This window comes from Oncorhynchus mykiss, chromosome 31 (assembly GCF_013265735.2).
Source record: "Oncorhynchus mykiss isolate Arlee chromosome 31, USDA_OmykA_1.1, whole genome shotgun sequence".
Lineage (NCBI taxonomy): Eukaryota > Metazoa > Chordata > Actinopteri > Salmoniformes > Salmonidae > Oncorhynchus > Oncorhynchus mykiss.
In genome coordinates, this window is record NC_050571.1 from 21,588,080 (window position 1) to 21,614,976 (window position 26,897).

The 26,897-nt window shown below is 52.1% G+C and overlaps 1 protein-coding gene across 7 annotated transcripts in view; it reads left to right on the forward strand.

Annotated features, from left to right (window-relative positions):
- LOC110504401 (mitogen-activated protein kinase kinase kinase kinase 4) overlaps positions 1–26,897 on the forward strand; it is a 132,099-nt gene that overhangs the window by 29,480 nt on the left and 75,722 nt on the right. For all 7 annotated transcript variants that reach the window (XR_005041264.1, XR_005041263.1, XM_036970527.1 and 4 more), the window contains exons 10-14: positions 14,331–14,503; positions 17,335–17,407; positions 19,597–19,804; positions 20,342–20,473; positions 22,393–22,458. Coding sequence is in view for 5 of the 7 variants with exons in the window: in XM_036970527.1 (XP_036826422.1) it covers positions 14,331–14,503; positions 17,335–17,407; positions 19,597–19,804; positions 20,342–20,473; positions 22,393–22,458 (652 nt within the window). In the remaining 2 variants the exon portion in view is untranslated. The remainder of the gene's footprint in view (positions 1–14,330; positions 14,504–17,334; positions 17,408–19,596; positions 19,805–20,341; positions 20,474–22,392; positions 22,459–26,897) is intronic.

Genomic DNA, 26,897 nt, shown 5'->3' on the forward strand with positions numbered 1-26,897 from the left:
GACACCACTCTGCCTCCCTCCCTTAGAGACACCACTCTGCCTCCGTCCCTTAGTGATACCACTCTGCCTCCCTTAGACACACCACTCTGCCTCCGTCCCTTAGAGACACTACTCTCCCTCCCTTAGAGTCACTACTCTCCCTCCCTTAGAGACACCACTCTGCCTCCCTCCCTTAGAGACACCACTCTGCCTCCCTTAGAGACACCACTCTGCCTCCCTTAGAGACACCACTCTGCTCTCTCCCTGAGAGACACCACTCTGCCTCCCTTAGAGACACCACTCTGTCTCCCTCCCTTAGAGACACTACTCTGCCTCCTTCCCTTAGCGACACCACTCTGCCTCCCTCCCTCAGAGACACCACTCTGCCTCCCTCCCTTAGAGACAACACTCTGCCTCCCTCCTTTAGAGACACCACTCTGCCTCCCTCCCTCAGAGACACCACTCTGCCTCTCTCCCTTAGAGACACCACTCTGCCTCCGTCCCTTAGTGATACCACTCTGCCTCCCTTAGAGACACCACTCTGCCTCCCTCCCCTAGAGACAGCACTCTGCCTCCCTCCCTTAGAGACACCACTCTGCCTCCCTCCCTTAGAGACACCACTCTGCCTCCGTCCCTTAGAGACACTACTCTCCCTCCCTTGGAGACACTACTCTCCCGCCCTTAGAGACACCACTCTGCCTCCCTCCCTTAGAGACACCACTCTGCCTCACTCCTTTAGAGACACCACTCTGCCTCCCTTAGAGACACCACTCTTCCTCCCTTAGAGACACCACTCTGTCTCCCTTAGAGACACTACAATGCCTCCCTCCCTTAGAGACACCACTCTGCCTCTCTCCCTTAGAGATACCCCTCTGCCTCCCTCCCTTAGAGACACCACTCTGCTTCTCTCCCTGAGAGAAACCACTCTGCCTCCCTTAGAGACACCACTCTGACTCTCTCCCTCAGAGATACCGCTCTTTCTCCCTCCTTCATAGACACCACTCTGTCTCGCTCCCTTCGCGACACCACTCTGCCTCCTTTAGTGCCACCACAATGCCTCCCTCCCTTAGAGACACCACTCTGCCTCCCTTAGAGACAGCACGATGCCTATCTCCCTTAGAGACACCACTCTGCCTCTCTCCCTTAGAGACATCACTCTGTCTCGCTCCCTTAGCGACACCACTCTGCCTCCCTTAGCGACACCACTCTGCCTCCCTTAGAGACACCACTCTGCCTCTCTCCCTTAGAGACACCACTCTGTCTCGCTTCCTTAGCGACACCACGATGCCTCTCTCCCTTAGAGACACCACTCTGCCTCCGTCCCTTAGAGACACTACTCTCCCTCCATTAGAGACACCAATCTTCCTCGCTTAGAGACACCACTCTGCCTCCCTCCCTTAGAGACACCAATATCCCTCCCTTAGAGACACCACTCTGCCTCCCTCCTTTAGAGAAACTACTCTCCCTCCCTTAGAGACACCACTCTGCCTCCCTTAGAGACACCACTCTGCCTCCCTCCCTTAGAGACACCACTCTGCTTCCCTTAGAGGCACTACTCTCCCTCCCTTTAGAGACACCACTCTGCCTCCCTCCCTTAGAGACACCACTCTGCCTCCCTCCCTTAGAGACAACACTCTTCCACCCTCCCTAAGAGACACTGCTCTCCCTCCCTTACAGACACCACTCTCTCTCCCTCCCTCAGAGACACCACTCTGCCTCTCTCCCTGAGAGAAACCACTCTGCCTCCCTTAGAGACACCACTCTGTCTCTCTCCCTCAGAGATACCGCTCTTTCTCCCTCCTTCAGAGACACCACTCTGTCTCGCTCCCTTCGCGACACCACTCTGCCTCCCTTAGCGACACCACTCCGCCTCCCTTAGAGACACCACTCTGTCTCGCTCCCTTAGCGACACCACGATGCCTCTCTCCCTTAGAGACACCACTCTGCCTCCCTCCCTTAGAGACACCACTCTGCCTCCCTTAGAGACACCACTCTGTCTCTCTCCCTCAGAGATACCGCTCTTTCTCCCTCCTTCAGAGACACCACTCTGTCTCGCTCCCTTCGCGACACCACTCTGCCTCCTTTAGTGGCACCACAATGCCTCCCTCCCTTAGAGACACCACTCTGCCTCCCTTAGAGACAATACTCTGTCTCGCTCCCTTAGAGACACCAATCTGCTTCCTTAGAGACAGCACGATGGCTATCTCCCTTAGAGACACCACTCTGCCTCTCTCCCTTAGAGACACCACTCTGTCTCGCTCCCTTAGCGACACCACTCTGCCTCCCTTAGCGACACCACTCTGCCTCCCTTAGAGACACCACTCTGCCTCTCTCCCTTAGAGACACCACTCTGTCTCGCTCCCTTAGCGACACCACGATGCCTCTCTCCCTTAGAGACACCACTCTGCCTCCCTCCCTTAGAGACACTACTCCCCCTCCCTTAGAGACACCAATCTTCCTCCCTTAGAGACACCACTCTGCCTCCCTCCCTTAGAGACACCAATATCCCTCCCTTAGAGACACCACTCTGCCTCCCTCCTTTAGAGACACTACTCTCCCTCCCTTAGAGACACCACTCTGCCTAACTTAGAGACACCACTCTGCCTCCCTCCCTTAGAGACACCACTCTCCTTCCCTTAGAGGCACTACTCTCCCTCCCTTAGAGACACCACTCTGCCACCCTCCCTTAGAGACACCACTCTGCCTCCCTCCCTTAGAGACACCACTCTGCCTCCCTCCGTTAGAGACACCACTCTGTCTCGCTCCCTTAGCGACACCACGATGCCTCTCTCCCTTAGAGACACCACTCTGCCTCCCTCCCTTAGAGACACTACTCCGCCTCCCTTAGAGACACCAATCTTCCTCCCTTAGAGACACCACTCTGCCTCCCTCCCTTAGAGACACCAATATCCCTCCCTTAGAGACACCACTCTGCCTCCCTCCTTTAGAGACACTACTCTCCCTCCCTTAGAGACACCACTCTGCCTCACTTAGAGACACCACTCTGCCTCCCTCCCTTAGAGACACCACTCTCCTTCCCTTAGAGGCACTACTCTCCCTCCCTTAGAGACACCACTCTGCCCCCCTCCCTTAGAGACACCACTCTGCCTCCCTCCGTTAGAGACACCACTCTGCCTCCCTCCCTTAGAGACAACACTCTTCCACCCTCCCTAAGAGACACTGCTCTCCCTCCCTTACAGACACCACTCTCCCTCCCTCCCTTAGAGACACCACTCTGCCTCCCTTAGAGACACAACCCTGCTCCCTCCCTCAGAGACACCACTCTGCCTCTCTCCCTGAGAGAAACCACTCTGCCTCCCTTAGATTCACCACTCTGTCTCTCTCCCTCAGAGATACCGCTCTTTCTCCCTCATTCAGAGACACCACTCTGTCTCGCTCCCTTCGCGACACCACTCTGCCTCCTTTAGTGGCACCACACTGCCTCCCTCCCTTAGAGACACCACTCTGCCTCCCTTAGAGACAATACTCTGTCTCGCTCCCTTAGAGACACCAATCTGCTTCCTTAGAGACAGCACGATGCCTATCTCCCTTAGAGACACCACTCTGCCTCTCTCCCTTAGAGACACCACTCTGTCTCGCTCCCTTAGCGACACCACTCTGCCTCCCTTAGAGACACAACTCTGCCTCTCACCCTTAGAGACACCACTCTGTCTCGCTCCCTTAGCGACACCACGATGCCTCTCTCCCTTAGAGACACCACTCTGCCTCCGTCCCTTAGAGACACTACTCTCCCTCCCTTAGAGACACCAATCTTCCTCCCTTAGAGACACCAGTCTGCCTCCCTCCCTTAGAGACACCACTCTGCCTCCCTCGTTTAGAGACACTACTCTCCCTCCCTTAGAGACACCAGTCTTCCTCCCTTAGAGACACCACTCTGCCTCCCTCCCTTAGAGACACCACTCTCCTTCCCTTAGAGGCACTACTCTCCCTCCCTTAGAGACACCACTCTGCCTCCCTACCTTAGAGACACCACTCAGCCTCCCTCCCTTAGAGACACCACTCTGCCTCCCTTAGAGACACCACTCTGCTCCCTCCCTTAGAGACACCACTCTGCCTCCCTCCCTTAGAGACACCACTCTGCTTCCATCCCTTAGAGACACTACTCTCCCTCCCTTAGAGACACCACTCTGCCTCCCTCCCTTAGAGACACCACTCTGCCTCCCTCCCTTAAAGACACCACTCTGCCTCCCTACCTTAGAGACACCACTCAGCCTCCCTCCCTTAGAGACACCACTCTGCCTCCTTTAGTGACACCACAATGCCTCCCTCCCTTAGAGACACCACTCTGTCTCCCTTAGAGACACTACAATGCCTCCCTCCCTTAGTGACAACCCTCTGCCTATCTCCCTCAGAGACACCACTCTGCCTCTCTCCCTTAGAGATACCCCTCTGCCTCCCTCCCCTAGAGACACCACTCTGCCTCCCTCCCTTAGAGACACCACTCTGCTTTCTCCCTGAGAGATACCACTCTGCCTCCCTTAGAGACACCACTCTGTCTCCCTCCCTTAGAGACAGTACTCTGCCTCCGTCCCATAGCGACACCACTCTGTGTCCCTCCCTCAGAGACACCACTCTGCCTCCCTCCCTTAGAGACAACACTCTGCCTCCCTCCTTTAGAGACACCACTCTGCCTCCCTCCCTTAGAGACACCACTCTGCCTCTCTCCCTTAGAGATACCCCTCTGTCTCCCTCCCCTAGAGACACCACTCTGCCTCCCTCCCTTAGAGACACCACTCTGCCTCCCTCCCCTAGAGACACCACTCTGCCTCCCTCCCTTAGAGACAACACTCTTCCACCCTCCCTAAGAGACACTGCTCTCCCTCCCTTACAGACACCACTCTCCCTCCCTCCCTTAGAGACACCACTCTGCCTCCCTTAGAGACACAACCCTGCTCCCTCCCTCAGAGACACCACTCTGCCTCTCTCCCTGAGAGAAACCACTCTGCCTCCCTTAGATTCACCACTCTGTCTCTCTCCCTCAGAGATACCGCTCTTTCTCCCTCATTCAGAGACACCACTCTGTCTCGCTCCCTTCGCGACACCACTCTGCCTCCTTTAGTGGCACCACACTGCCTCCCTCCCTTAGAGACACCACTCTGCCTCCCTTAGAGACAATACTCTGTCTCGCTCCCTTAGAGACACCAATCTGCTTCCTTAGAGACAGCACGATGCCTATCTCCCTTAGAGACACCACTCTGCCTCTCTCCCTTAGAGACACCACTCTGTCTCGCTCCCTTAGCGACACCACTCTGCCTCCCTTAGAGACACAACTCTGCCTCTCACCCTTAGAGACACCACTCTGTCTCGCTCCCTTAGCGACACCACGATGCCTCTCTCCCTTAGAGACACCACTCTGCCTCCGTCCCTTAGAGACACTACTCTCCCTCCCTTAGAGACACCAATCTTCCTCCCTTAGAGACACCAGTCTGCCTCCCTCCCTTAGAGACACCAATATCCCTCCCTTAGAGACACCACTCTGCCTCCCTCCTTTAGAGACACTACTCTCCCTCCCTTAGAGACACCAGTCTTCCTCCCTTAGAGACACCACTCTGCCTCCCTCCCTTAGAGACACCACTCTCCTTCCCTTAGAGGCACTACTCTCCCTCCCTTAGAGACACCACTCTGCCTCCCTACCTTAGAGACACCACTCAGCCTCCCTCCCTTAGAGACACCACTCTGCCTCCCTTAGAGACACCACTCTGCTCCCTCCCTTAGAGACACCACTCTGCCTCCCTCCCTTAGAGACACCACTCTGCTTCCATCCCTTAGAGACACTACTCTCCCTCCCTTAGAGACACCACTCTGCCTCCCTCCCTTAGAGACACCACTCTGCCTCCCTCCCTTAAAGACACCACTCTGCCTCCCTACCTTAGAGACACCACTCAGCCTCCCTCCCTTAGAGACACCACTCTGCCTCCTTTAGTGACACCACAATGCCTCCCTCCCTTAGAGACACCACTCTGTCTCCCTTAGAGACACTACAATGCCTCCCTCCCTTAGTGACAACCCTCTGCCTATCTCCCTCAGAGACACCACTCTGCCTCTCTCCCTTAGAGATACCCCTCTGCCTCCCTCCCCTAGAGACACCACTCTGCCTCCCTCCCTTAGAGACACCACTCTGCTTTCTCCCTGAGAGATACCACTCTGCCTCCCTTAGAGACACCACTCTGTCTCCCTCCCTTAGAGACAGTACTCTGCCTCCGTCCCATAGCGACACCACTCTGTGTCCCTCCCTCAGAGACACCACTCTGCCTCCCTCCCTTAGAGACAACACTCTGCCTCCCTCCTTTAGAGACACCACTCTGCCTCCCTCCCTTAGAGACACCACTCTGCCTCTCTCCCTTAGAGATACCCCTCTGTCTCCCTCCCCTAGAGACACCACTCTGCCTCCCTCCCTTAGAGACACCACTCTGCCTCCCTCCCTTAGAGACACCACTCTCCCTCCGTCCCTTAGTGATACCACTCTGCCTCCCTTAGACACACCACTCTGCCTCCGTCCCTTAGAGACACTACTCTCCCTCCCTTAGAGTCACTACTCTCCCTCCCTTAGAGACACCACTCTGCCTCCCTCCCTTAGAGACACCACTCTCCCTCCCTTAGAGACACCACTCTGCCTCCCTCCCTTAGAGACACCACTCTTCCTCCCTCCCTTAGAGACACCACTCTTCCTCCCTCCCTTAGAGACACCACTCTGCCTCCGTCCCTTAGTGATACCACTCTGCCTCCCTTAGACACACCACTCTGCCTCCGTCCCTTAGTGATACCACTCTCCCTCCCTTAGAGACACCACTCTCCATCTCTTAGAGACACCACTCTTCCTCCCTTAGAGACACCACTCTGCCTCCCTCCCTTAGAGACACCACTCTCCCTCCCTTAGAGACACCACTCTGCCTCCCTCCCTTAGAGACACCACTCTTCCTCCCTCCCTTAGAGACACCAATCTGCCTCCCTTAGAGACACCACTCTGTCTCCCTCCCTTAGAGACACTACTCTGCCTCCGTCCCTTAGCGACACCACTCTGCCTCCCTTAGAGACACCACTCTGCCTCCCTCCCTTAGAGACACCACTCTGCCTCCCTTCCTCAGAGACACCACTCTGTCTCCCTCCCTTAGAGACACCATTCTCCCTCCCTTAGAGACACCACTCTTCCTCCCTTAAAGACACCACTCTGCCTCCCTCCCTTAGAGACACCACTCTCCCTCCCTTAGAGACACCACTCTGCCTCCCTCCCTTAGAGACACCACTCTTCCTCCCTCCCTTAGAGACACCACTCTGCCTCACTCCCTTAGAGACACCACTCTGCCTCCCTTAGAGACACCACTCTGCCTCCCTCCCTTAGAGACACTACTCCCCCTCCCTTAGAGACACCAATCTTCCTCCCTTAGAGACACCACTCTGCCTCCCTCCCTTAGAGACACCAATATCCCTCCCTTAGAGACACCACTCTGCCTCCCTCCTTTAGAGACACTACTCTCCCTCCCTTAGAGACACCACTCTGCCTAACTTAGAGACACCACTCTGCCTCCCTCCCTTAGAGACACCACTCTCCTTCCCTTAGAGGCACTACTCTCCCTCCCTTAGAGACACCACTCTGCCACCCTCCCTTAGAGACACCACTCTGCCTCCCTCCCTTAGAGACACCACTCTGCCTCCCTCCGTTAGAGACACCACTCTGTCTCGCTCCCTTAGCGACACCACGATGCCTCTCTCCCTTAGAGACACCACTCTGCCTCCCTCCCTTAGAGACACTACTCCGCCTCCCTTAGAGACACCAATCTTCCTCCCTTAGAGACACCACTCTGCCTCCCTCCCTTAGAGACACCAATATCCCTCCCTTAGAGACACCACTCTGCCTCCCTCCTTTAGAGACACTACTCTCCCTCCCTTAGAGACACCACTCTGCCTCACTTAGAGACACCACTCTGCCTCCCTCCCTTAGAGACACCACTCTCCTTCCCTTAGAGGCACTACTCTCCCTCCCTTAGAGACACCACTCTGCCCCCCTCCCTTAGAGACACCACTCTGCCTCCCTCCGTTAGAGACACCACTCTGCCTCCCTCCCTTAGAGACAACACTCTTCCACCCTCCCTAAGAGACACTGCTCTCCCTCCCTTACAGACACCACTCTCCCTCCCTCCCTTAGAGACACCACTCTGCCTCCCTTAGAGACACAACCCTGCTCCCTCCCTCAGAGACACCACTCTGCCTCTCTCCCTGAGAGAAACCACTCTGCCTCCCTTAGATTCACCACTCTGTCTCTCTCCCTCAGAGATACCGCTCTTTCTCCCTCATTCAGAGACACCACTCTGTCTCGCTCCCTTCGCGACACCACTCTGCCTCCTTTAGTGGCACCACACTGCCTCCCTCCCTTAGAGACACCACTCTGCCTCCCTTAGAGACAATACTCTGTCTCGCTCCCTTAGAGACACCAATCTGCTTCCTTAGAGACAGCACGATGCCTATCTCCCTTAGAGACACCACTCTGCCTCTCTCCCTTAGAGACACCACTCTGTCTCGCTCCCTTAGCGACACCACTCTGCCTCCCTTAGAGACACAACTCTGCCTCTCACCCTTAGAGACACCACTCTGTCTCGCTCCCTTAGCGACACCACGATGCCTCTCTCCCTTAGAGACACCACTCTGCCTCCGTCCCTTAGAGACACTACTCTCCCTCCCTTAGAGACACCAATCTTCCTCCCTTAGAGACACCAGTCTGCCTCCCTCCCTTAGAGACACCAATATCCCTCCCTTAGAGACACCACTCTGCCTCCCTCCTTTAGAGACACTACTCTCCCTCCCTTAGAGACACCAGTCTTCCTCCCTTAGAGACACCACTCTGCCTCCCTCCCTTAGAGACACCACTCTCCTTCCCTTAGAGGCACTACTCTCCCTCCCTTAGAGACACCACTCTGCCTCCCTACCTTAGAGACACCACTCAGCCTCCCTCCCTTAGAGACACCACTCTGCCTCCCTTAGAGACACCACTCTGCTCCCTCCCTTAGAGACACCACTCTGCCTCCCTCCCTTAGAGACACCACTCTGCTTCCATCCCTTAGAGACACTACTCTCCCTCCCTTAGAGACACCACTCTGCCTCCCTCCCTTAGAGACACCACTCTGCCTCCCTCCCTTAAAGACACCACTCTGCCTCCCTACCTTAGAGACACCACTCAGCCTCCCTCCCTTAGAGACACCACTCTGCCTCCTTTAGTGACACCACAATGCCTCCCTCCCTTAGAGACACCACTCTGTCTCCCTTAGAGACACTACAATGCCTCCCTCCCTTAGTGACAACCCTCTGCCTATCTCCCTCAGAGACACCACTCTGCCTCTCTCCCTTAGAGATACCCCTCTGCCTCCCTCCCCTAGAGACACCACTCTGCCTCCCTCCCTTAGAGACACCACTCTGCTTTCTCCCTGAGAGATACCACTCTGCCTCCCTTAGAGACACCACTCTGCCTCCCTCCCTTAGAGACACCACTCTGCCTCCCTCCCTTAGAGACACCACTCTGCCTCCGTCCCTTAGTGATACCACTCTGCCTCCCTTAGACACACCACTCTGCCTCCGTCCCTTAGAGACACTACTCTCCCTCCCTTAGAGTCACTACTCTCCCTCCCTTAGAGACACCACTCTGCCTCCCTCCCTTAGAGACACCACTCTCCCTCCCTTAGAGACACCACTCTGCCTCCCTCCCTTAGAGACACCACTCTTCCTCCCTCCCTTAGAGACACCACTCTTCCTCCCTCCCTTAGAGACACCACTCTGCCTCCGTCCCTTAGTGATACCACTCTGCCTCCCTTAGACACACCACTCTGCCTCCGTCCCTTAGTGATACCACTCTCCCTCCCTTAGAGACACCACTCTCCATCTCTTAGAGACACCACTCTTACTCCCTTAGAGACACCACTCTGCCTCCCTCCCTTAGAGACACCACTCTCCCTCCCTTAGAGACACCACTCTGCCTCCCTCCCTTAGAGACACCACTCTTCCTCCCTCCCTTAGAGACACCACTCTGCCTCCCTCCCTTAGAGACACCACTCTGCCTCCCTTAGAGACACCACTCTGTCTCCCTCCCTTAGAGACACTACTCTGCCTCCGTCCCTTAGCGACACCACTCTGCCTCCCTTAGAGACACCACTCTGCCTCCCTCCCTTAGAGACACCACTCTGCCTCCCTTCCTCAGAGACACCACTCTGTCTCCCTCCCTTAGAGACACCATTCTCCCTCCCTTTGAGACACCACTCTTCCTCCCTTAGAGACACCACTCTGCCTCCCTCCCTTAGAGACACCACTCTCCCTCCCTTAGAGACACCACTCTGCCTCCCTCCCTTAGAGACACCACTCTTCCTCCCTCCCTTAGAGACACCACTCTGCCTCACTCCCTTAGAGACACCACTCTGCCTCCCTTAGAGACACCACTCTGCCTCCCTTAGAGACACCACTCTGCTCTCTCCCTGAGAGACACCACTCTTCCTCCCTTAGAGACACCACTCTGTCTCTTTCCCTCAGAGACTCCGCTCTTTCTCGCTCCTTCAGAGACACCACTCTGTCTCGCTCCCTTAGCGACACCACTCTGCCTCCTTTAGTGACACCACAATGCCTCCCTCCCTTAGAGACACCACTCTGTCTCCCTTAGAGACACTACAATGCCTCCCTCCCTTAGAGACACCACTCTGCCTCTCTCCCTTAGAGACAATACTCTGTCTCGCTCCCTTAGAGACACCAATCTGCTTCCTTAGACACCCCACGATGCCTATCTCCCTCAGACACCACTCTGCCTCTCTCCCTTAGAGATACCCCTCTGCCTCCCTCCCTTAGAGACACCACTCTCCATCTCTTAGAGACACCACTCTTCCTCCCTTAGAGACACCACTCTGCCTCCCTTAGAGACACCAGTCTGCCTCCCTCCCTTAGAGACACCAATATCCCTCCCTTAGAGACACCACTCTGCCTCCCTCCTTTAGAGACACTACTCTCCCTCCCTTAGAGACACCAGTCTTCCTCCCTTAGAGACACCACTCTGCCTCCCTCCCTTAGAGACACCACTCTCCTTCCCTTAGAGGCACTACTCTCCCTCCCTTAGAGACACCACTCTGCCTCCCTACCTTAGAGACACCACTCAGCCTCCCTCCCTTAGAGACACCACTCTGCCTCCCTTAGAGACACCACTCTGCTCCCTCCCTTAGAGACACCACTCTGCCTCCCTCCCTTAGAGACACCACTCTGCTTCCATCCCTTAGAGACACTACTCTCCCTCCCTTAGAGACACCACTCTGCCTCCCTCCCTTAGAGACACCACTCTGCCTCCCTCCCTTAAAGACACCACTCTGCCTCCCTACCTTAGAGACACCACTCAGCCTCCCTCCCTTAGAGACACCACTCTGCCTCCTTTAGTGACACCACAATGCCTCCCTCCCTTAGAGACACCACTCTGTCTCCCTTAGAGACACTACAATGCCTCCCTCCCTTAGTGACAACCCTCTGCCTATCTCCCTCAGAGACACCACTCTGCCTCTCTCCCTTAGAGATACCCCTCTGCCTCCCTCCCCTAGAGACACCACTCTGCCTCCCTCCCTTAGAGACACCACTCTGCTTTCTCCCTGAGAGATACCACTCTGCCTCCCTTAGAGACACCACTCTGCCTCCCTCCCTTAGAGACACCACTCTGCCTCCCTCCCTTAGAGACACCACTCTGCCTCCGTCCCTTAGTGATACCACTCTGCCTCCCTTAGACACACCACTCTGCCTCCGTCCCTTAGAGACACTACTCTCCCTCCCTTAGAGTCACTACTCTCCCTCCCTTAGAGACACCACTCTGCCTCCCTCCCTTAGAGACACCACTCTCCCTCCCTTAGAGACACCACTCTGCCTCCCTCCCTTAGAGACACCACTCTTCCTCCCTCCCTTAGAGACACCACTCTTCCTCCCTCCCTTAGAGACACCACTCTGCCTCCGTCCCTTAGTGATACCACTCTGCCTCCCTTAGACACACCACTCTGCCTCCGTCCCTTAGTGATACCACTCTCCCTCCCTTAGAGACACCACTCTCCATCTCTTAGAGACACCACTCTTACTCCCTTAGAGACACCACTCTGCCTCCCTCCCTTAGAGACACCACTCTCCCTCCCTTAGAGACACCACTCTGCCTCCCTCCCTTAGAGACACCACTCTTCCTCCCTCCCTTAGAGACACCACTCTGCCTCCCTCCCTTAGAGACACCACTCTGCCTCCCTTAGAGACACCACTCTGTCTCCCTCCCTTAGAGACACTACTCTGCCTCCGTCCCTTAGCGACACCACTCTGCCTCCCTTAGAGACACCACTCTGCCTCCCTCCCTTAGAGACACCACTCTGCCTCCCTTCCTCAGAGACACCACTCTGTCTCCCTCCCTTAGAGACACCATTCTCCCTCCCTTTGAGACACCACTCTTCCTCCCTTAGAGACACCACTCTGCCTCCCTCCCTTAGAGACACCACTCTCCCTCCCTTAGAGACACCACTCTGCCTCCCTCCCTTAGAGACACCACTCTTCCTCCCTCCCTTAGAGACACCACTCTGCCTCACTCCCTTAGAGACACCACTCTGCCTCCCTTAGAGACACCACTCTGCCTCCCTTAGAGACACCACTCTGCTCTCTCCCTGAGAGACACCACTCTTCCTCCCTTAGAGACACCACTCTGTCTCTTTCCCTCAGAGACTCCGCTCTTTCTCGCTCCTTCAGAGACACCACTCTGTCTCGCTCCCTTAGCGACACCACTCTGCCTCCTTTAGTGACACCACAATGCCTCCCTCCCTTAGAGACACCACTCTGTCTCCCTTAGAGACACTACAATGCCTCCCTCCCTTAGAGACACCACTCTGCCTCTCTCCCTTAGAGACAATACTCTGTCTCGCTCCCTTAGAGACACCAATCTGCTTCCTTAGACACCCCACGATGCCTATCTCCCTCAGACACCACTCTGCCTCTCTCCCTTAGAGATACCCCTCTGCCTCCCTCCCTTAGAGACACCACTCTCCATCTCTTAGAGACACCACTCTTCCTCCCTTAGAGACACCACTCTGCCTCCCTCCCTTAGAGACACCACTCTCCCTCCCTTAGAGACAGCACTCTGCCTCCCTCCCTTAGAGACACCACTCTTCCTCCCTCCCTTAGAGACACCACTCTGCCTCCCTCCCTTAGAGACACCACTCTGCCTCCCTTAGAGACACCATTCTGTCTCCCTCCCTCAGAGACACCACTCTGGCTCCCTCCCTTAGAGACACCACTCTTCCTCCCTCTCTTAGAGACACCACTCTGCCTCCCTCCCTTAGAGACACCACTCTGCCTCCCTCCCTTAGAGACACCACTCTGCCTCCCTCCCTCAGAGACACCACTCTGGCTCCCTCCCTTAGAGACACCATTCTCCCTCCCTTAGAGACACCACTCTTCCTCCCTTAGAGACACCACTCTGCCTCCCTCCCTTAGAGACACCACTCTCCCTCCCTTAGAGACACCACTCTGCCTCCCTCCCTTAGAGACACCACTCTTCCTCCCTCCCTTAGAGACACCACTCTGCCTCCCTCCCTTAGAGACACCACTCTGCCTCCCTTAGAGACACCATTCTGTCTCCCTCCCTTAGAGACACTACTCTGCTTCCGTCCCTTAGCGACACCACTCTGCCTCCCTTTGAGACACCACTCTGCCTCCCTCCCTTAGAGACACCACTCTCACACCCCACAGAGCATCAACAACACAGCAGGAATGTTTTCCTCAGATTGTCCAAAACGCATCCAACCTCCCTCCGCCTTCCTTCACCTTTTACCCTTGCTTAGCTAGCTCCAATAACATTACTGCCAACAAAACTGCTGCAATACAATGTCCCTTCCTTACCCCGTATGTCACTTTTTGTTGTATACTGTAGCATTAGTTTAGGCTGAGCACATATGGTTGATTGTCACGTTCCTATTTAGAATTTTAGCATCATAGTGTGAGAAGACAGACCCCGACAGTAACAGCTTGACTGCATGCAAGGGTCTAAAATTAGTCTTTTTTAGATACAATGGGAAGGGAAGGTAGAGAAACTTTTGTCTTCCAGTTCACATGTCCTCAGCAACCCTTTCATAATGCATTTCATAATGCATGAAGCATTGTGTTTGTTTATTCAATATTCATTGAATAAAGTTGGGTTCATGCGTGGCAGACTTTGGGAATACATTGAGGCTGTCTGAAATGACACCCCATTCCCTTTAGCCCATGAGCATCTGGCCAACAGTAGTGCACTACATACTACAGGGGTTAGGTTGCCATCTTGGACACTGCCTGAGCATTTTGTGGCCCTGTGTCCTCTCCAGGTCCAAGAAGTTAATGACCTTTGTGGAGAGCTGTCTGGTGAAGAACTACCTCCATCGTCCCACTACAGAAACCCTCCTAAGGCACTCGTTCATCAAAGACCTGCCCAACGAACGGCAGGTCCGCATCATGCTCAAAGACCACCTGGACAGAACCAGGAAAAAGAGAGATAAAGGTGAGGCCATGTTGTCATTACAGGATAGCAGAGATCACCTAGTGTCACTCAACAGTTGCTGAGACTGGCACGCAAGCTTTAGTGCTGTATGATACTTTGCACTGCCAACAACCATGGGGCGCCTTTTTGGCCTTGTTATTCTTAGTCACACTGGCAGCAACAGTTAAAGTGGCAGAAAAAAGGCATGTTTAATTTCTCTAAGCCTAGTGAGAGGCTACTGTATTACTGTCATCAGCTTGACAGGTTCTATTGTCCACTGGTAATGTGGTGGCTATTGGGTTTAGTGGCAGAAGCAGGACTGCTTCTTGTCAGCCTCTCACAGTGAGACTGTACACTCTTGTCATGTCAGAGGAATGCGCCTCAGAGGAGGCAGTGTTTAATCATCTCCCAGACTGCACCACACCATCAGCGGCCTCCCTCTCTCCGTCTTCCTCCTCACGCCACATAATGACGTCGTCTCCCTGAGCCCACAGAAACTCTAGGCTTCGACCTCAAAAGCAAAATGGCGGTTTCCTAGGCCTCGTGCCTTTCGTTCTTTGGTTGGCGTTCTGCTTAACTGTTCAGACAGACAGTGAAATGACCTTTTAGAGCAGAGCCAAACCTTTAGTGAGAGCGAATGAGACGCTGATAGCGGCAGCTCCAAACAAAGCAGAAACACTTACCCTGTAAGTTACCCTGTTTTCATTACCTACTAGAGTTTGACTGGGAATTAGAAACAGATGCCCATTTTCTTTGGCCAGCCCTCTCTTTCCTCTCCTTCCTCTCTCGCTCTCTCTCTCTCATTCTCTATATCTCTCGGTTCCCGTCTCTCCCTTCCTCTCTTTTTCTCTCTCTCTCTCTTTCTCTCTCTCCCTCTCTCTCTCTCTTTCTCTCGCTCTCTGTCATAATCTCTCTCTTTCTTATTCTTTCTCAGTGTAATTCACAAACACTTGTGAGGGTTCAGAAGGAAGAATGAGCGTAATTTAAAATGCTGAACTATTTACTCATTTTGACAAGCGTTTTGGAATTGAATCCAGCTGAAGAAAAGGAAGTGAGACTGTTCATGACTAGTTTTAGTTCCATGTGGGTAAACTGCAGGAGACACCTGGAGAGGAGACATTGGGTTGTTTTACTGTAATTTATGTTTTCCCTGCTTAGATGGTGAGAGAGGAGGAACTAGTTGACTGTGGGAAAGTTACAGTATGTGTGAGCCTGTTGTCCTGTACAGAATAACCACCTCGTTGTTTATCCTAGTGTATACAGTGCTTTCGGAAAGTATTCAGACCCAAATTCATATTTACAATGATGGCCTACCCCGGCCAAACCCGGACAACGCTGGGCCAATTGTGTGCCGCGCTATGTGACACCCAATTACGGCTGGATTTGATACAGCCTGGATTCTGTATTGACGCCTCTTGCACTGAGATGCAGTGCCTTAGACCGCTGTGCCACTCTTATTGGGTATGACGCTACAAGCTTGGCACACCTGTATTTGGGGAGTTTCTCCCATTTTTCTCTGCAGATCCTCTCAAGCTCTGTCAAGTTGAATGGGGAGCGTTGCTGCACAGCTATTTTCAGGTGTCTCCAGAGGTGTTTGATCTGGGCTCTGGCTGAACCACTCAAGGACATTCAGAGACTTGTCCCGAAGCCACTGCTGTGTTGTCTTGGCTGAGTGATTAGGGTCGTTGTCCTGTTGGAAGGTGAACCTTCGCCCCAGTCTGAGGTCCTGAGCGCGCTGGATCAGGTTTTCATCAAGGATCTCTCTGTACATTTCTCCGTTAATCTTTGACTCGATCCTGACAAGTCTCCCAGTCCCTGCCGCTGAAAAACATTCCCACAGCATGATGCTGCCACCACCATGCTTCACCGTAGGGATGGTGCCAGGTTTCCTCCAGACGTGACGCTTGGCATTCAGGCCAAAGAGTTCAATCTTGGTTTCATCAGACCAGAGAATATTTTGTCTCATGGTCTGAGAGTCTTTAGGTGCCTTTTGGCAAACTGCTAGTGGCTGTCATTTGCCTTTTCGGAGTGGCTTCCATCTGGCCACTCTACCATAAAGGCCTGATTGGTGGAGTGATGCAGAGATGGTTTTCTTTCTGGAAGATTCTCCCCACTCCACAGAGGAACTCTAGTGCTCTGTCAGAGGGACCATCAGGTTCTTGGCCACCTCCCTGACCAAGGCCCTTCTCCCCCGATTGCTCAAGGAAGAGCCAGCTCTAGGAAGAGTTTTGCTGGTTCAAAACTACTTCTATTTAAGAATGATGGAGCTACTGTGTTATTGTGGACCTTCAATGCTGCAGACATTTTTTGGTACCCTTCCTCAGATCTGTGCCTCAACACAATCCTGTCTCGGAGCTATACGGACAATTCCTTCGACCTCATGGCTTGGTTTTTGCTCTGACATGCACTGTCAACTGTGGGACCTTATATAGACAGGTGTGTGCCTTTCCAAATCATGTCCAATCAATTGAATTGTCCAATCAAGTTGTAGAAACATCTCAAGGATGATCAATGGAAACAGGATGCACCTGAGCTCAATTTCGAGTGTCCTAGCAAAGGGTCTGAATAACTTAGGGAAATAAGTCTTTTTTTTTGGTTTGAATAAATTTCCTACATTTCTAAAAACCTGTTTTCAGTTTGTCATTGTAGGGTATTGTGTGTAGAATGCTGAGGATTTGTATTAATTTACTACATTTTAAAATAAGGCTGTAACGTAACAAAATGTGGGAAAAGTCAAAGGGTCTGAATACTTTCTGTAGGCACTGTATAGTCATGTGCATAATGTACTGTATCATTGAGATTGCATGCATCCCTCATGTCTAAAATATACTCTGGTCACATGTTGTCCACAGAGAGCCCAGAGTATGAATACAGCGGCAGTGAGGATGAGGAGGAGGAGATTAACGAAGAGGAAGGTGAACCCAGGTATGATGACACAGCGTTAACACTGTAAAGAAGGTCAAACACTAGCTCTGGTGTCACGCCTGGTTCCATCGAACAGCCAGATGACTCCCTCTGTGAAGCTAGAGTCCAAGCTCTACTGGGTCCATCGAATAGCCAGCTGACCCCCGCTGTGAAGCTAGAGTCCAAGCTCTACTGGGTCCATCGAATAGCCAGCTGACCCCCTCTGTGAAGCTAGAGTCCAAGCTCTACTGGGTCCATCGAATAGCCAGCTGACCCCCGCTGTGAAGCTAGAGTCCAAGCTCTACTGGGTCCATCGAATAGCCAGCTGACCCCCGCTGTGAAGCTAGAGTCCAAGCTCTACTGGGTCCATCGAATAGCCAGCTGACCCCCTCTGTGAAGCTAGAGTCCAAGCTCTACTGGGTCCATCGAATAGCCAGCTGACCCCCTCTGTGAAGCTAGAGTCCAAGCTCTACTGGTTCCATGGAACAGCCAGCTGATCCCCTCTGTGAAGCTAGTCCAAGCTCTACTGGGTCCATGGAACAGTCAGCTAACCCCCTCTGTGAAGTCCAAGCTCTACTGGGTCCATCAAACAGCCAGCTAACCCCCTCTGTGAAGCTAGAGTCCAAGCTCTACTGGGTCCATCGAAATGCCAGCTGACCCCCTCTGTGAAGCTAGAGTCCAAGCTCTACTGGGTCCATGGAACAGCCAGCTGATCCCCTCTGTGAAGCTAGTCCAAGCTCTACTGGGTCCATCAAACAGTCAGCTAACCCCCTCTGTGAAGTCCATGCTCTACTGGGTCCATCAAACAGCCAGCTGACCCCCTCTGTGAAGCTAGAGTCCAAGCTCTACTGGGTCCATTGAACAGCCAGATGACCCCCTCTGTGAAGCTAGAGTCCAAGCTCTACTGGGTCCATCGAATAGCCAGCTGACCCCCGCTGTGAAGCTAGAGTCCAAGCTCTACTGGGTCCATCGAATAGCCAGCTGACCCCCTCTGTGAAGCTAGAGTCCAAGCTCTACTGGGTCCATCGAATAGCCAGCTGACCCCCGCTGTGAAGCTAGAGTCCAAGCTCTACTGGGTCCATCGAATAGCCAGCTGACCCCCTCTGTGAAGCTAGAGTCCAAGCTCTACTGGGTCCATCGAATAGCCAGCTGACCCCCTCTGTGAAGCTAGAGTCCAAGCTCTACTGGGTCCATGGAACAGCCAGCTGATCCCCTCTGTGAAGCTAGTCCAAGCTCTACTGGGTCCATCAAACAGTCAGCTAACCCCCTCTGTGAAGTCCAAGCTCTACTGGGTCCATCAAACAGCCAGCTGACCCCCTCTGTGAAGCTAGAGTCCAAGCTCTACTGGGTCCATTGAATAGCCAGATGACCCCTGCTGTGAAGCTAGAGTCCAAGCTCTACTGGGTCCATTGAATAGCCAGCTGACCCCCTCTGTGAAGCTAGAGTCCAAGCTCTACTGGGTCCATCGAATAGCCAGCTGACCCCCTCTGTGAAGCTAGAGTCCAAGCTCTACTGGGTCCATGGAACAGCCAGCTGATCCCCTCTGTGAAGCTAGTCCAAGCTCTACTGGGTCCATCAAACAGTCAGCTAACCCCCTCTGTGAAGTCCAAGCTCTACTGGGTCCATCAAACAGCCAGCTGACCCCCTCTGTGAAGCTAGAGTCCAAGCTCTACTGGGTCCATTGAACAGCCAGCTGCCCCCTCTGTGAAGCTAGAGTCCAAGCTCTACTGGGTCCATCAAACAGCCAGCTGCCCGCTCTGTGAAGCTAGAGTTCAAGCTCTACTGGGTCCATCAAACAGTCAGCTGACCCCCTCTGTGAAGTCCAAGCTCTACCGTTTATGTAATGCAGGCCTGAGAACTGTCATAGAGGATATTCGTCTGAGAGTGCACAATGTGTGAACGCATGGGCTTGTCAATGAAGACACCAGATGCTCTGCTTCTTTTCGCTTAGCTGGACAGGGCGCCATATGGCAGTGACTATAAAAATATATATTTTCTGCTGTGGACAGTACAGTATGTGTCCCTGTGTATCCCAGTCCGTATATACCCACAAGTGTGTGTGTGTGTGTGTGTGTGTGTGTGTGTGTGTGTGTGTGTGTGTGTGTGTAACTATACTCCTAGCCATAAATCCATGTGCCTCCTCACTCCTCCTGCCCATCACTCACTCTGTGCCCTGCTTTTCGGCTACCCTCTCTGTCCTATCACTCTAGCTCCATAGTGAACCTGCCGGGGGAGTCCACTCTGAGAAGAGAGTTCCTGCGTCTGCAGCAGGAGAACAAGAACTGGTCAGAAGCCCAGCGACAGCAGCAGGTCCTGCAGCAGCAGCTCCGGGAACAGGAGAGTTACAAACAGCAGCTGCTGGCCGAGAGGCAGAAGAGGATCCACCAGCAGAAGGAGCAGCGCAGGAGGCTGGAGGACGTGAGAGACACTCTTTAGTTGAAACACTCCTCTCACGAGCCGTCTCCAACAGAGCAGCAGAACCAAATGCCTGCTGCCCAGCCAGAAAATGAGCTTGGCTGGCTAGAGATTTGGCGGGCTTTCTCTCTATTTCTCTCTATCTTTCTCTCTCTCTCCTGTTGTTTGTTTGGCTCAAATGGGAAGGACTGTTTAGTGTGGAACAAACCAAAGAATTGTCTTATAGAACAATATAGAGTATTTTATTGTTGTTTCCAAATACGGAGGGATTGCGTTCAGGAGAGATGCGCCTGTGTGGTTTGCGTTGCACAAAAGACAAATAACATATGTCATATTAGGTCTGAATGCACAGAAACTGTATGTTCTGTAGTGTTTGCTGTTGATGTATAGTGCCGTACAGATGGCTAGAAAGTTATGCAATTTGCCGTGTTGGACTGTGATGTCCCACTGACTATTTACAGAGAAAACATTCTGTTGTGTTGAATGAAGTTGAGGTAATACCATGTTCAGTGGCCTTGTGGTGTTGTTGTTGTGTTACAGCAACAGAGGAAGCAGCTGCAGGATTCTGGGTTCCAATGGCCAGAACTACAGGAGATGCTATGGAGGGAGGAGACTGAAGCTAATGACAGAGGTCTATTGGATGAAAGGAACAAGAGAAGTGACAAGAGACGGGTAGCTGTTAAATTTGACCCCCCTCAAAAGCACAATGCTCTAAGTAGTAGACCCCCTACCTGCTTAATTCTTATCTGCCCACATTGCTCCACGTGATAGGCAGAAGCCCCAAAAAATATGTACTGATTAGATGGTCTTTTGTGCCCAATACCTGAGGAGGATTCTGAATATTTTGATTCCTGTAAAATAACCCTGTATTCGTTTTTTCCATGTAAGTAGTCTGCTACAAGCTGTAAGGTCCTGTAATTCAGACGGCATCGTCTTGCGCCAATATGATCTAGATTCTACAGTCTCGCTAGACATTTTAGGTCCATACATAATCTGTATCTGAAGTCTGAACATTTTAACATGGTTGTGTCTCGTAACACATTACATAACACTGTTCAGTGGGACAGGACCCACTTTGTTTAGTCGGTTACCTGCTCTGAAAGATTCCTTGTGACAAGGTCAATGCATTTTTAATCCAGGTGCAAGTTAACATTTTATACATGTTCCTCTACAAAAACTGCTTACATGCATTTGGTATGAAAGGTGTTGACATAGCACTTCCACCTGTCTCAGTTTTCAGCCCATTGGTGATTAAATCTACCAAGCTAGCATTTAAATCCACTGATGGTTGGAAACTCTATGGATCATAGAAAGAAATTGCCTGTGGGACCATCCTGAAAGAAAATAATTAAATGACTCCCCTTTTTTCTGCTGTATGAACATTTCCCATGATTTGAAGTTGGAGCTAGGGTGAGCGCCATGGCGAGAAGTCAGTGACAATTACAGCATCCTATATCCAAGGTAGAGGGAACTGTCATGTCATTCTGAGGACTTTAATTAGTCTGTTTAATTCAAACACTCTGTTAATTAATCTCTCACAGTTCGCTGGCTCTGAATGAGCCACTCCTGCCTGACTGCAGAACAGAACAGTAGATGATATGGCAATAGGTGTGGGTTTATTGCAGGCATCATTGAGGTGTTCAGAGGGATCATTGAGGTGTTCAGGGGGATCATTGAGGTGTTCAGAGGGATCATTGAGGTGTTCAGGGGGATCATTAAGGTGTTCAGAGGGATCATTAAGGTGTTCAGAGGGATCATTGAGGTGTTCAGAGGGATCATTGAGATGTTCAGAGGGCTCATTAAGGTGTTCAGGGGGATCATTGAGGTGTTCAGATGGCTCATTAAGGTGTTCAGGGGGATCGTTGAGGTGTTCAGAGGGATCATTGAGGTGTGAGGTGTTTTGGAGTCTGTTCACCGCACCATGAGCTGAGCAATAGCCCCTGAATCATGATCCATGTGTCTCAAATGGTACCCTTTTCCCTGTATTCCCCAAGGGTCTCTGGTCAAAAGTAGTGCATTATATAGGAAATAGGGTACCATTTGGGACTTAGACTATGTGTGTAAGTTGACTGGCTCCATGCATGTGTTTCTCTTGGTGAGTGCAATGCAGAAGGCAGTTCTAATGAGTTTAGGCAAAATCCTGGAAAGTGGCCCGGCTACTAATTTATTCCAGATGGTCAGTAGGGCTGATTGCCTGGCTCTGCTGCTCTCTCTCCTCCTGTCTGCCTGTCTGTGCTGTAGCTTACATGGGCTTCTGACTCCTCATCCTCATGAATCCTCACGTGCATCTGGAGATGCAGTGTGTACCGTTTAACATGATCTGGAGAAGGTTTTTAACCCATTCTGTGTTAACCCAGGGGGGAAGAACTCCTTGCACACTTTTGATTCTGTCACGCACTCTATCAGGGCCTTTGAGAGTCATGTGGACTGATTTTCATGGTTAAATATTTAAAAGAGGAGGGTTAAGAGCCTTATGCAAGCCAGCTAGACACTGAATATTTTAGTTTTTTTACCAGTATTCAGTCTTTGGATTTCCTAAGTCAGAAACCTCGACGTTATCAAATCTTTTTTTCTCTCTCGTTGAATGTTAGGTGGAGGATCGTGGCAGACAGCGGGTTGATGTCGGAGGAAGGCCTGCAGGTCCTGTAGCTGAACAGGTAATAATTCCTTTCTGATTTTTCTCACTCAACCTACATTGAACAGAATGCATCAAACCCTACCAGGAAATTACTTCAGTTTGTATCAAAGACATGGGTGGTTATTGAATTTAAATGTTTTGGCTTGGATGTTGTACCTTAGTCTAAGGGAAATATTATTACTGGTTCTGCATGAAACAGAATGTGAGGACATCGGTGTGTCAGGAGTATTCAATGAGGGAGTGGAGAAAATGGAATGGGGAAAAATTCAATGTTTAGACTATCCTGGCTGATTTCAAGTTCAAGACCTTGTTGCTATCTCAGAGTATATTATGGCTCCTGTTCCACAGCTCACAGTTAAATAATTCCTCTCATGAAATCACACACTTAGCATTGGGAGCTAAAGGCCACATTCTCTAAAGATCTCTAAGGATGAGAGATGCTAGGCTAACTGAACACACAGTCAACCCTGCGTACTCAAGGGCAACATAAAAGACTATGCACTGTAATGTACTGTAGAAGAGAACACATAAGAAAGGCTCTGTTTGACTTTGAATCTGTAAGGAGCCTTGTGCTGAAAGGTGTCATTTGCTTTAAAGGGCAAAGTTGCATCTAAAGGAATTCACAGGAGGAACCCTGTTTTTGGAACATCGGATAAACTGTTTGTTGTATGGATGGAAGTGTAACTCCCTACCGTGATGCAAAGAAAAACATGTTTGAAAATCAATGAAAGGGAATGTTTAGGCTCACAACGCAACGTAGGGAGAATAAAACAATGCATTCAAGTTTGTTTGTCCCTTGAGTAAGGATTCCAGTCTCCTTGTTGGCTTGAGAAGGCCACTGCTGTGCCTAACAGCCAGAAACCTAATAGATTATTTATGTATATCCTCATCGTGATCATTAGTCTTGATCCTTATGATAGAATTCCATGGTTTGTGTTCAGCCTTTAAATAGTGTGTGGTGCTTGGAGAAAAATGCTCTCATCATGTTTGTCAACACGGGTTAAAGAGAGTTTAAATGCCTAATTACATAAAGGGGCTTTTTGTTTCTCATTTAATCTGATTAAGCAACTAAAATGAAAAATGATGTTGAACTCATCATGAATCATAGATGAAAAACATCCAAGCTTATATGGGGATTACAGATGTTGAATTGATTTAACTCAACTTCGCTTTCTCTCTCTTTAGTCTTCATGTCAGTGTGACCTTGTAACCACTTCCAACGAGGAATATATACTGTTCAAAAATAAAGGTTGAAGTTGGAACCAAATAAGGTTCTTCAGAGCGATGCCATGGGGAACCTGAAGAACCTTAAATGGGATGGTTCTTTGAGGAACCATAAAAAAATCCATGTATAAACCAAAAACAGAAATGTTTTGGCACTCCAGAACCAGAATTGGATAGCCCTGCTGTAGGGTGTTGAGCGTTCTTTGCATACTTCCCAGGGTACCTGTCGCGTTAATTTTAGAGTTACCAGTACTACCCATGACTGTGTTTCCTAGTGACATGGTTGTAGCATTCATTCATTTTCAGTCCTGTGGCCTTCACAAAGTCAGATTTAAAATTACATTTTTTAAGACAATACAATACATATTTCATGAGGCCTTATTTTGAGAGTTTTACCCTTATACACTGGCCTGAAACTCATAGTTTACGTGCCACATCAGGCCTGCAAGTCACATTATGCTGGCTTGCAAAGTGATGTGTTATTCCTATTAGAATCTATCCAGAGTGGGGATATCCAACATTTGCAATTTGTATTCACCTTCAACTTGTGCTCAGAATGACTGTCAGGGTTAGGAGACTACCTAAAGCATCCAAACTGGATCAACCATTTCAGTAACAGGTGCAACAATAGAAATGTTACACTGCAAAATCAACACTAGTCAACACTGGTCAAGTTGCTGTGTGCTATATAAGGCACACATCAGCAGGATTCCATACATTTCAATAACCTTTTAGAATTCTGAAGAAGCGTAGATGCAACGTCAAAAAAACCCCACTGAGCTCAAAGGTTCTTAACTTGGCAAGAGTTTTCCAAGGAACCTTAAGAGCTGAGAAGGGAAATGTCTGCTGTGTGTGTGTGTGTGTGTGTGTGTGTGTGTGTGTGTGTGTGTGTGTGTGTGTGTGTGTGTGTGTGTGTGTGTGTGTGTGTGCTTCTAGCGGGTGTGTGTGTGTGCTTGCCTGTGTGCTTTAAATGTGTGCTGATCATGCCTGGGAGTGCCCCTCCTGAAATAATACCTCATCCAGTTCTGAAGTCTGGAGAGACTTAAGCCTCAATACAGTATTAGTTTCAATGAGATCCTGCAGGGTCAGGGTCTGCTAGCTACACTACAGGATCCTGCAGGGCCAGCGTCTGCTAGCTACAGTAGAGGATCCTGCAGGGCCAGCGTCTGCTAGCTACAGTAGAGGATCCTGCAGGGCCAGCGTCTGCTAGCTACAGTAGAGGGTCCTGCAGGGTCAGGGTCTGCTAGCTGCAGTAGAGGGACCGCAGGGCCAGGGTCTGCTAGCTACAGTAGAGGATCCTGCAGGGCCAGCGTCTGCTAGCTACAGTAGAGGATCCTGCAGGGTCAGGGTCTGCTAGCTACAGTAGAGGGACCGCAGGGCAAGGGTCTGCTAGCTACAGTACAGGATCCTGCAGGGTCAGGGCCTGCTAGCTACAGTACAGGATCCTGCAGGGCCAGCGTCTGCTAGCTACAGTAGAGGATCCTGCAGGGCCAGCGTCTGCTAGCTACAGTAGAGGATCCTGCAGGGCCAGCGTCTGCTAGCTACAGTAGAGGGTCCTGCAGGGTCAGGGTCTGCTAGCTACAGTAGAGGATCCTGCAGGGCCAGCGTCTGCTAGCTACATTAGAGGATCCTGCAGGGCCAGCGTCTGCTAGCTACAGTAGAGGATCCTGCAGGGCCAGCGTCTGCTAGCTACAGTAGAGGGTCCTGCAGGGTCAGGGTCTGCTAGCTGCAGTAGAGGGACCGCAGGGCCAGGGTCTGCTAGCTACAGTAGAGGATCCTGCAGGGCCAGCGTCTGCTAGCTACAGTAGAGGATCCTGCAGGGTCAGGGTCTGCTAGCTACAGTAGAGGGACCGCAGGGCAAGGGTCTGCTAGCTACAGTACAGGATCCTGCAGGGTCAGGGCCTGCTAGCTACAGTAGAGGATCCTGCAGGGTCAGGGTCTGCTAGCTACAGTAGAGGGACCGCAGGGCAAGGGTCTGCTAGCTACAGTACAGGATCCTGCAGGGTCAGGGCCTGCTAGCTACAGTACAGGATCCTGCAGGGCCAGCGTCTGCTAGCTACAGTAGAGGATCCTGCAGGGCCAGCGTCTGCTAGCTACAGTAGAGGATCCTGCAGGGCCAGCGTCTGCTAGCTACAGTAGAGGGTCCTGCAGGGTCAGGGTCTGCTAGCTACAGTAGAGGATCCTGCAGGGCCAGCGTCTGCTAGCTACATTAGAGGATCCTGCAGGGCCAGCGTCTGCTAGCTACAGTAGAGGATCCTGCAGGGCCAGCGTCTGCTAGCTACAGTAGAGGGTCCTGCAGGGTCAGGGTCTGCTAGCTGCAGTAGAGGGACCGCAGGGCCAGGGTCTGCTAGCTACAGTAGAGGATCCTGCAGGGCCAGCGTCTGCTAGCTACAGTAGAGGATCCTGCAGGGTCAGGGTCTGCTAGCTACAGTAGAGGGACCGCAGGGCAAGGGTCTGCTAGCTACAGTACAGGATCCTGCAGGGTCAGGGCCTGCTAGCTACAGTAGAGGATCCTGCAGGGTCAGGGTCTGCTAGCTACAGTAGAGGGACCGCAGGGCAAGGGTCTGCTAGCTACAGTACAGGATCCTGCAGGGTCAGGGCCTGCTAGCTACAGTACAGGATCCTGCAGGGCCAGCGTCTGCTAGCTACAGTAGAGGATCCTGCAGGGCCAGCGTCTGCTAGCTACAGTAGAGGATCCTGCAGGGCCAGCGTCTGCTAGCACAGTAGAGGGTCCTGCAGGGTCAGGGTCTGCTAGCTACAGTAGAGGATCCTGCAGGGCCAGCGTCTGCTAGCTACAGTAGAGGGTCCTGCAGGGTCAGGGTCTGCTAGCTGCAGTAGAGGGACCGCAGGGCCAGGGTCTGCTAGCTACAGTAGAGGATCCTGCAGGGCCAGCGTCGGCTAGCTACAGTAGAGGATCCTGCAGGGTCAGGGTCTGCTAGCTACAGTAGAGGGACCGCAGGGCAAGGGTCTGCTAGCTACAGTACAGGATCCTGCAGGGTCAGGGCCTGCTAGCTACAGTAGAGGATCCTGCAGGGTCAGGGTCTGCTAGCTACAGTAGAGGGACCGCAGGGCAAGGGTCTGCTAGCTACAGTACAGGATCCTGCAGGGTCAGGGCCTGCTAGCTACAGTACAGGATCCTGCAGGGCCAGCGTCTGCTAGCTACAGTAGAGGATCCTGCAGGGCCAGCGTCTGCTAGCTACAGTAGAGGATCCTGCAGGGCCAGCGTCTGCTATC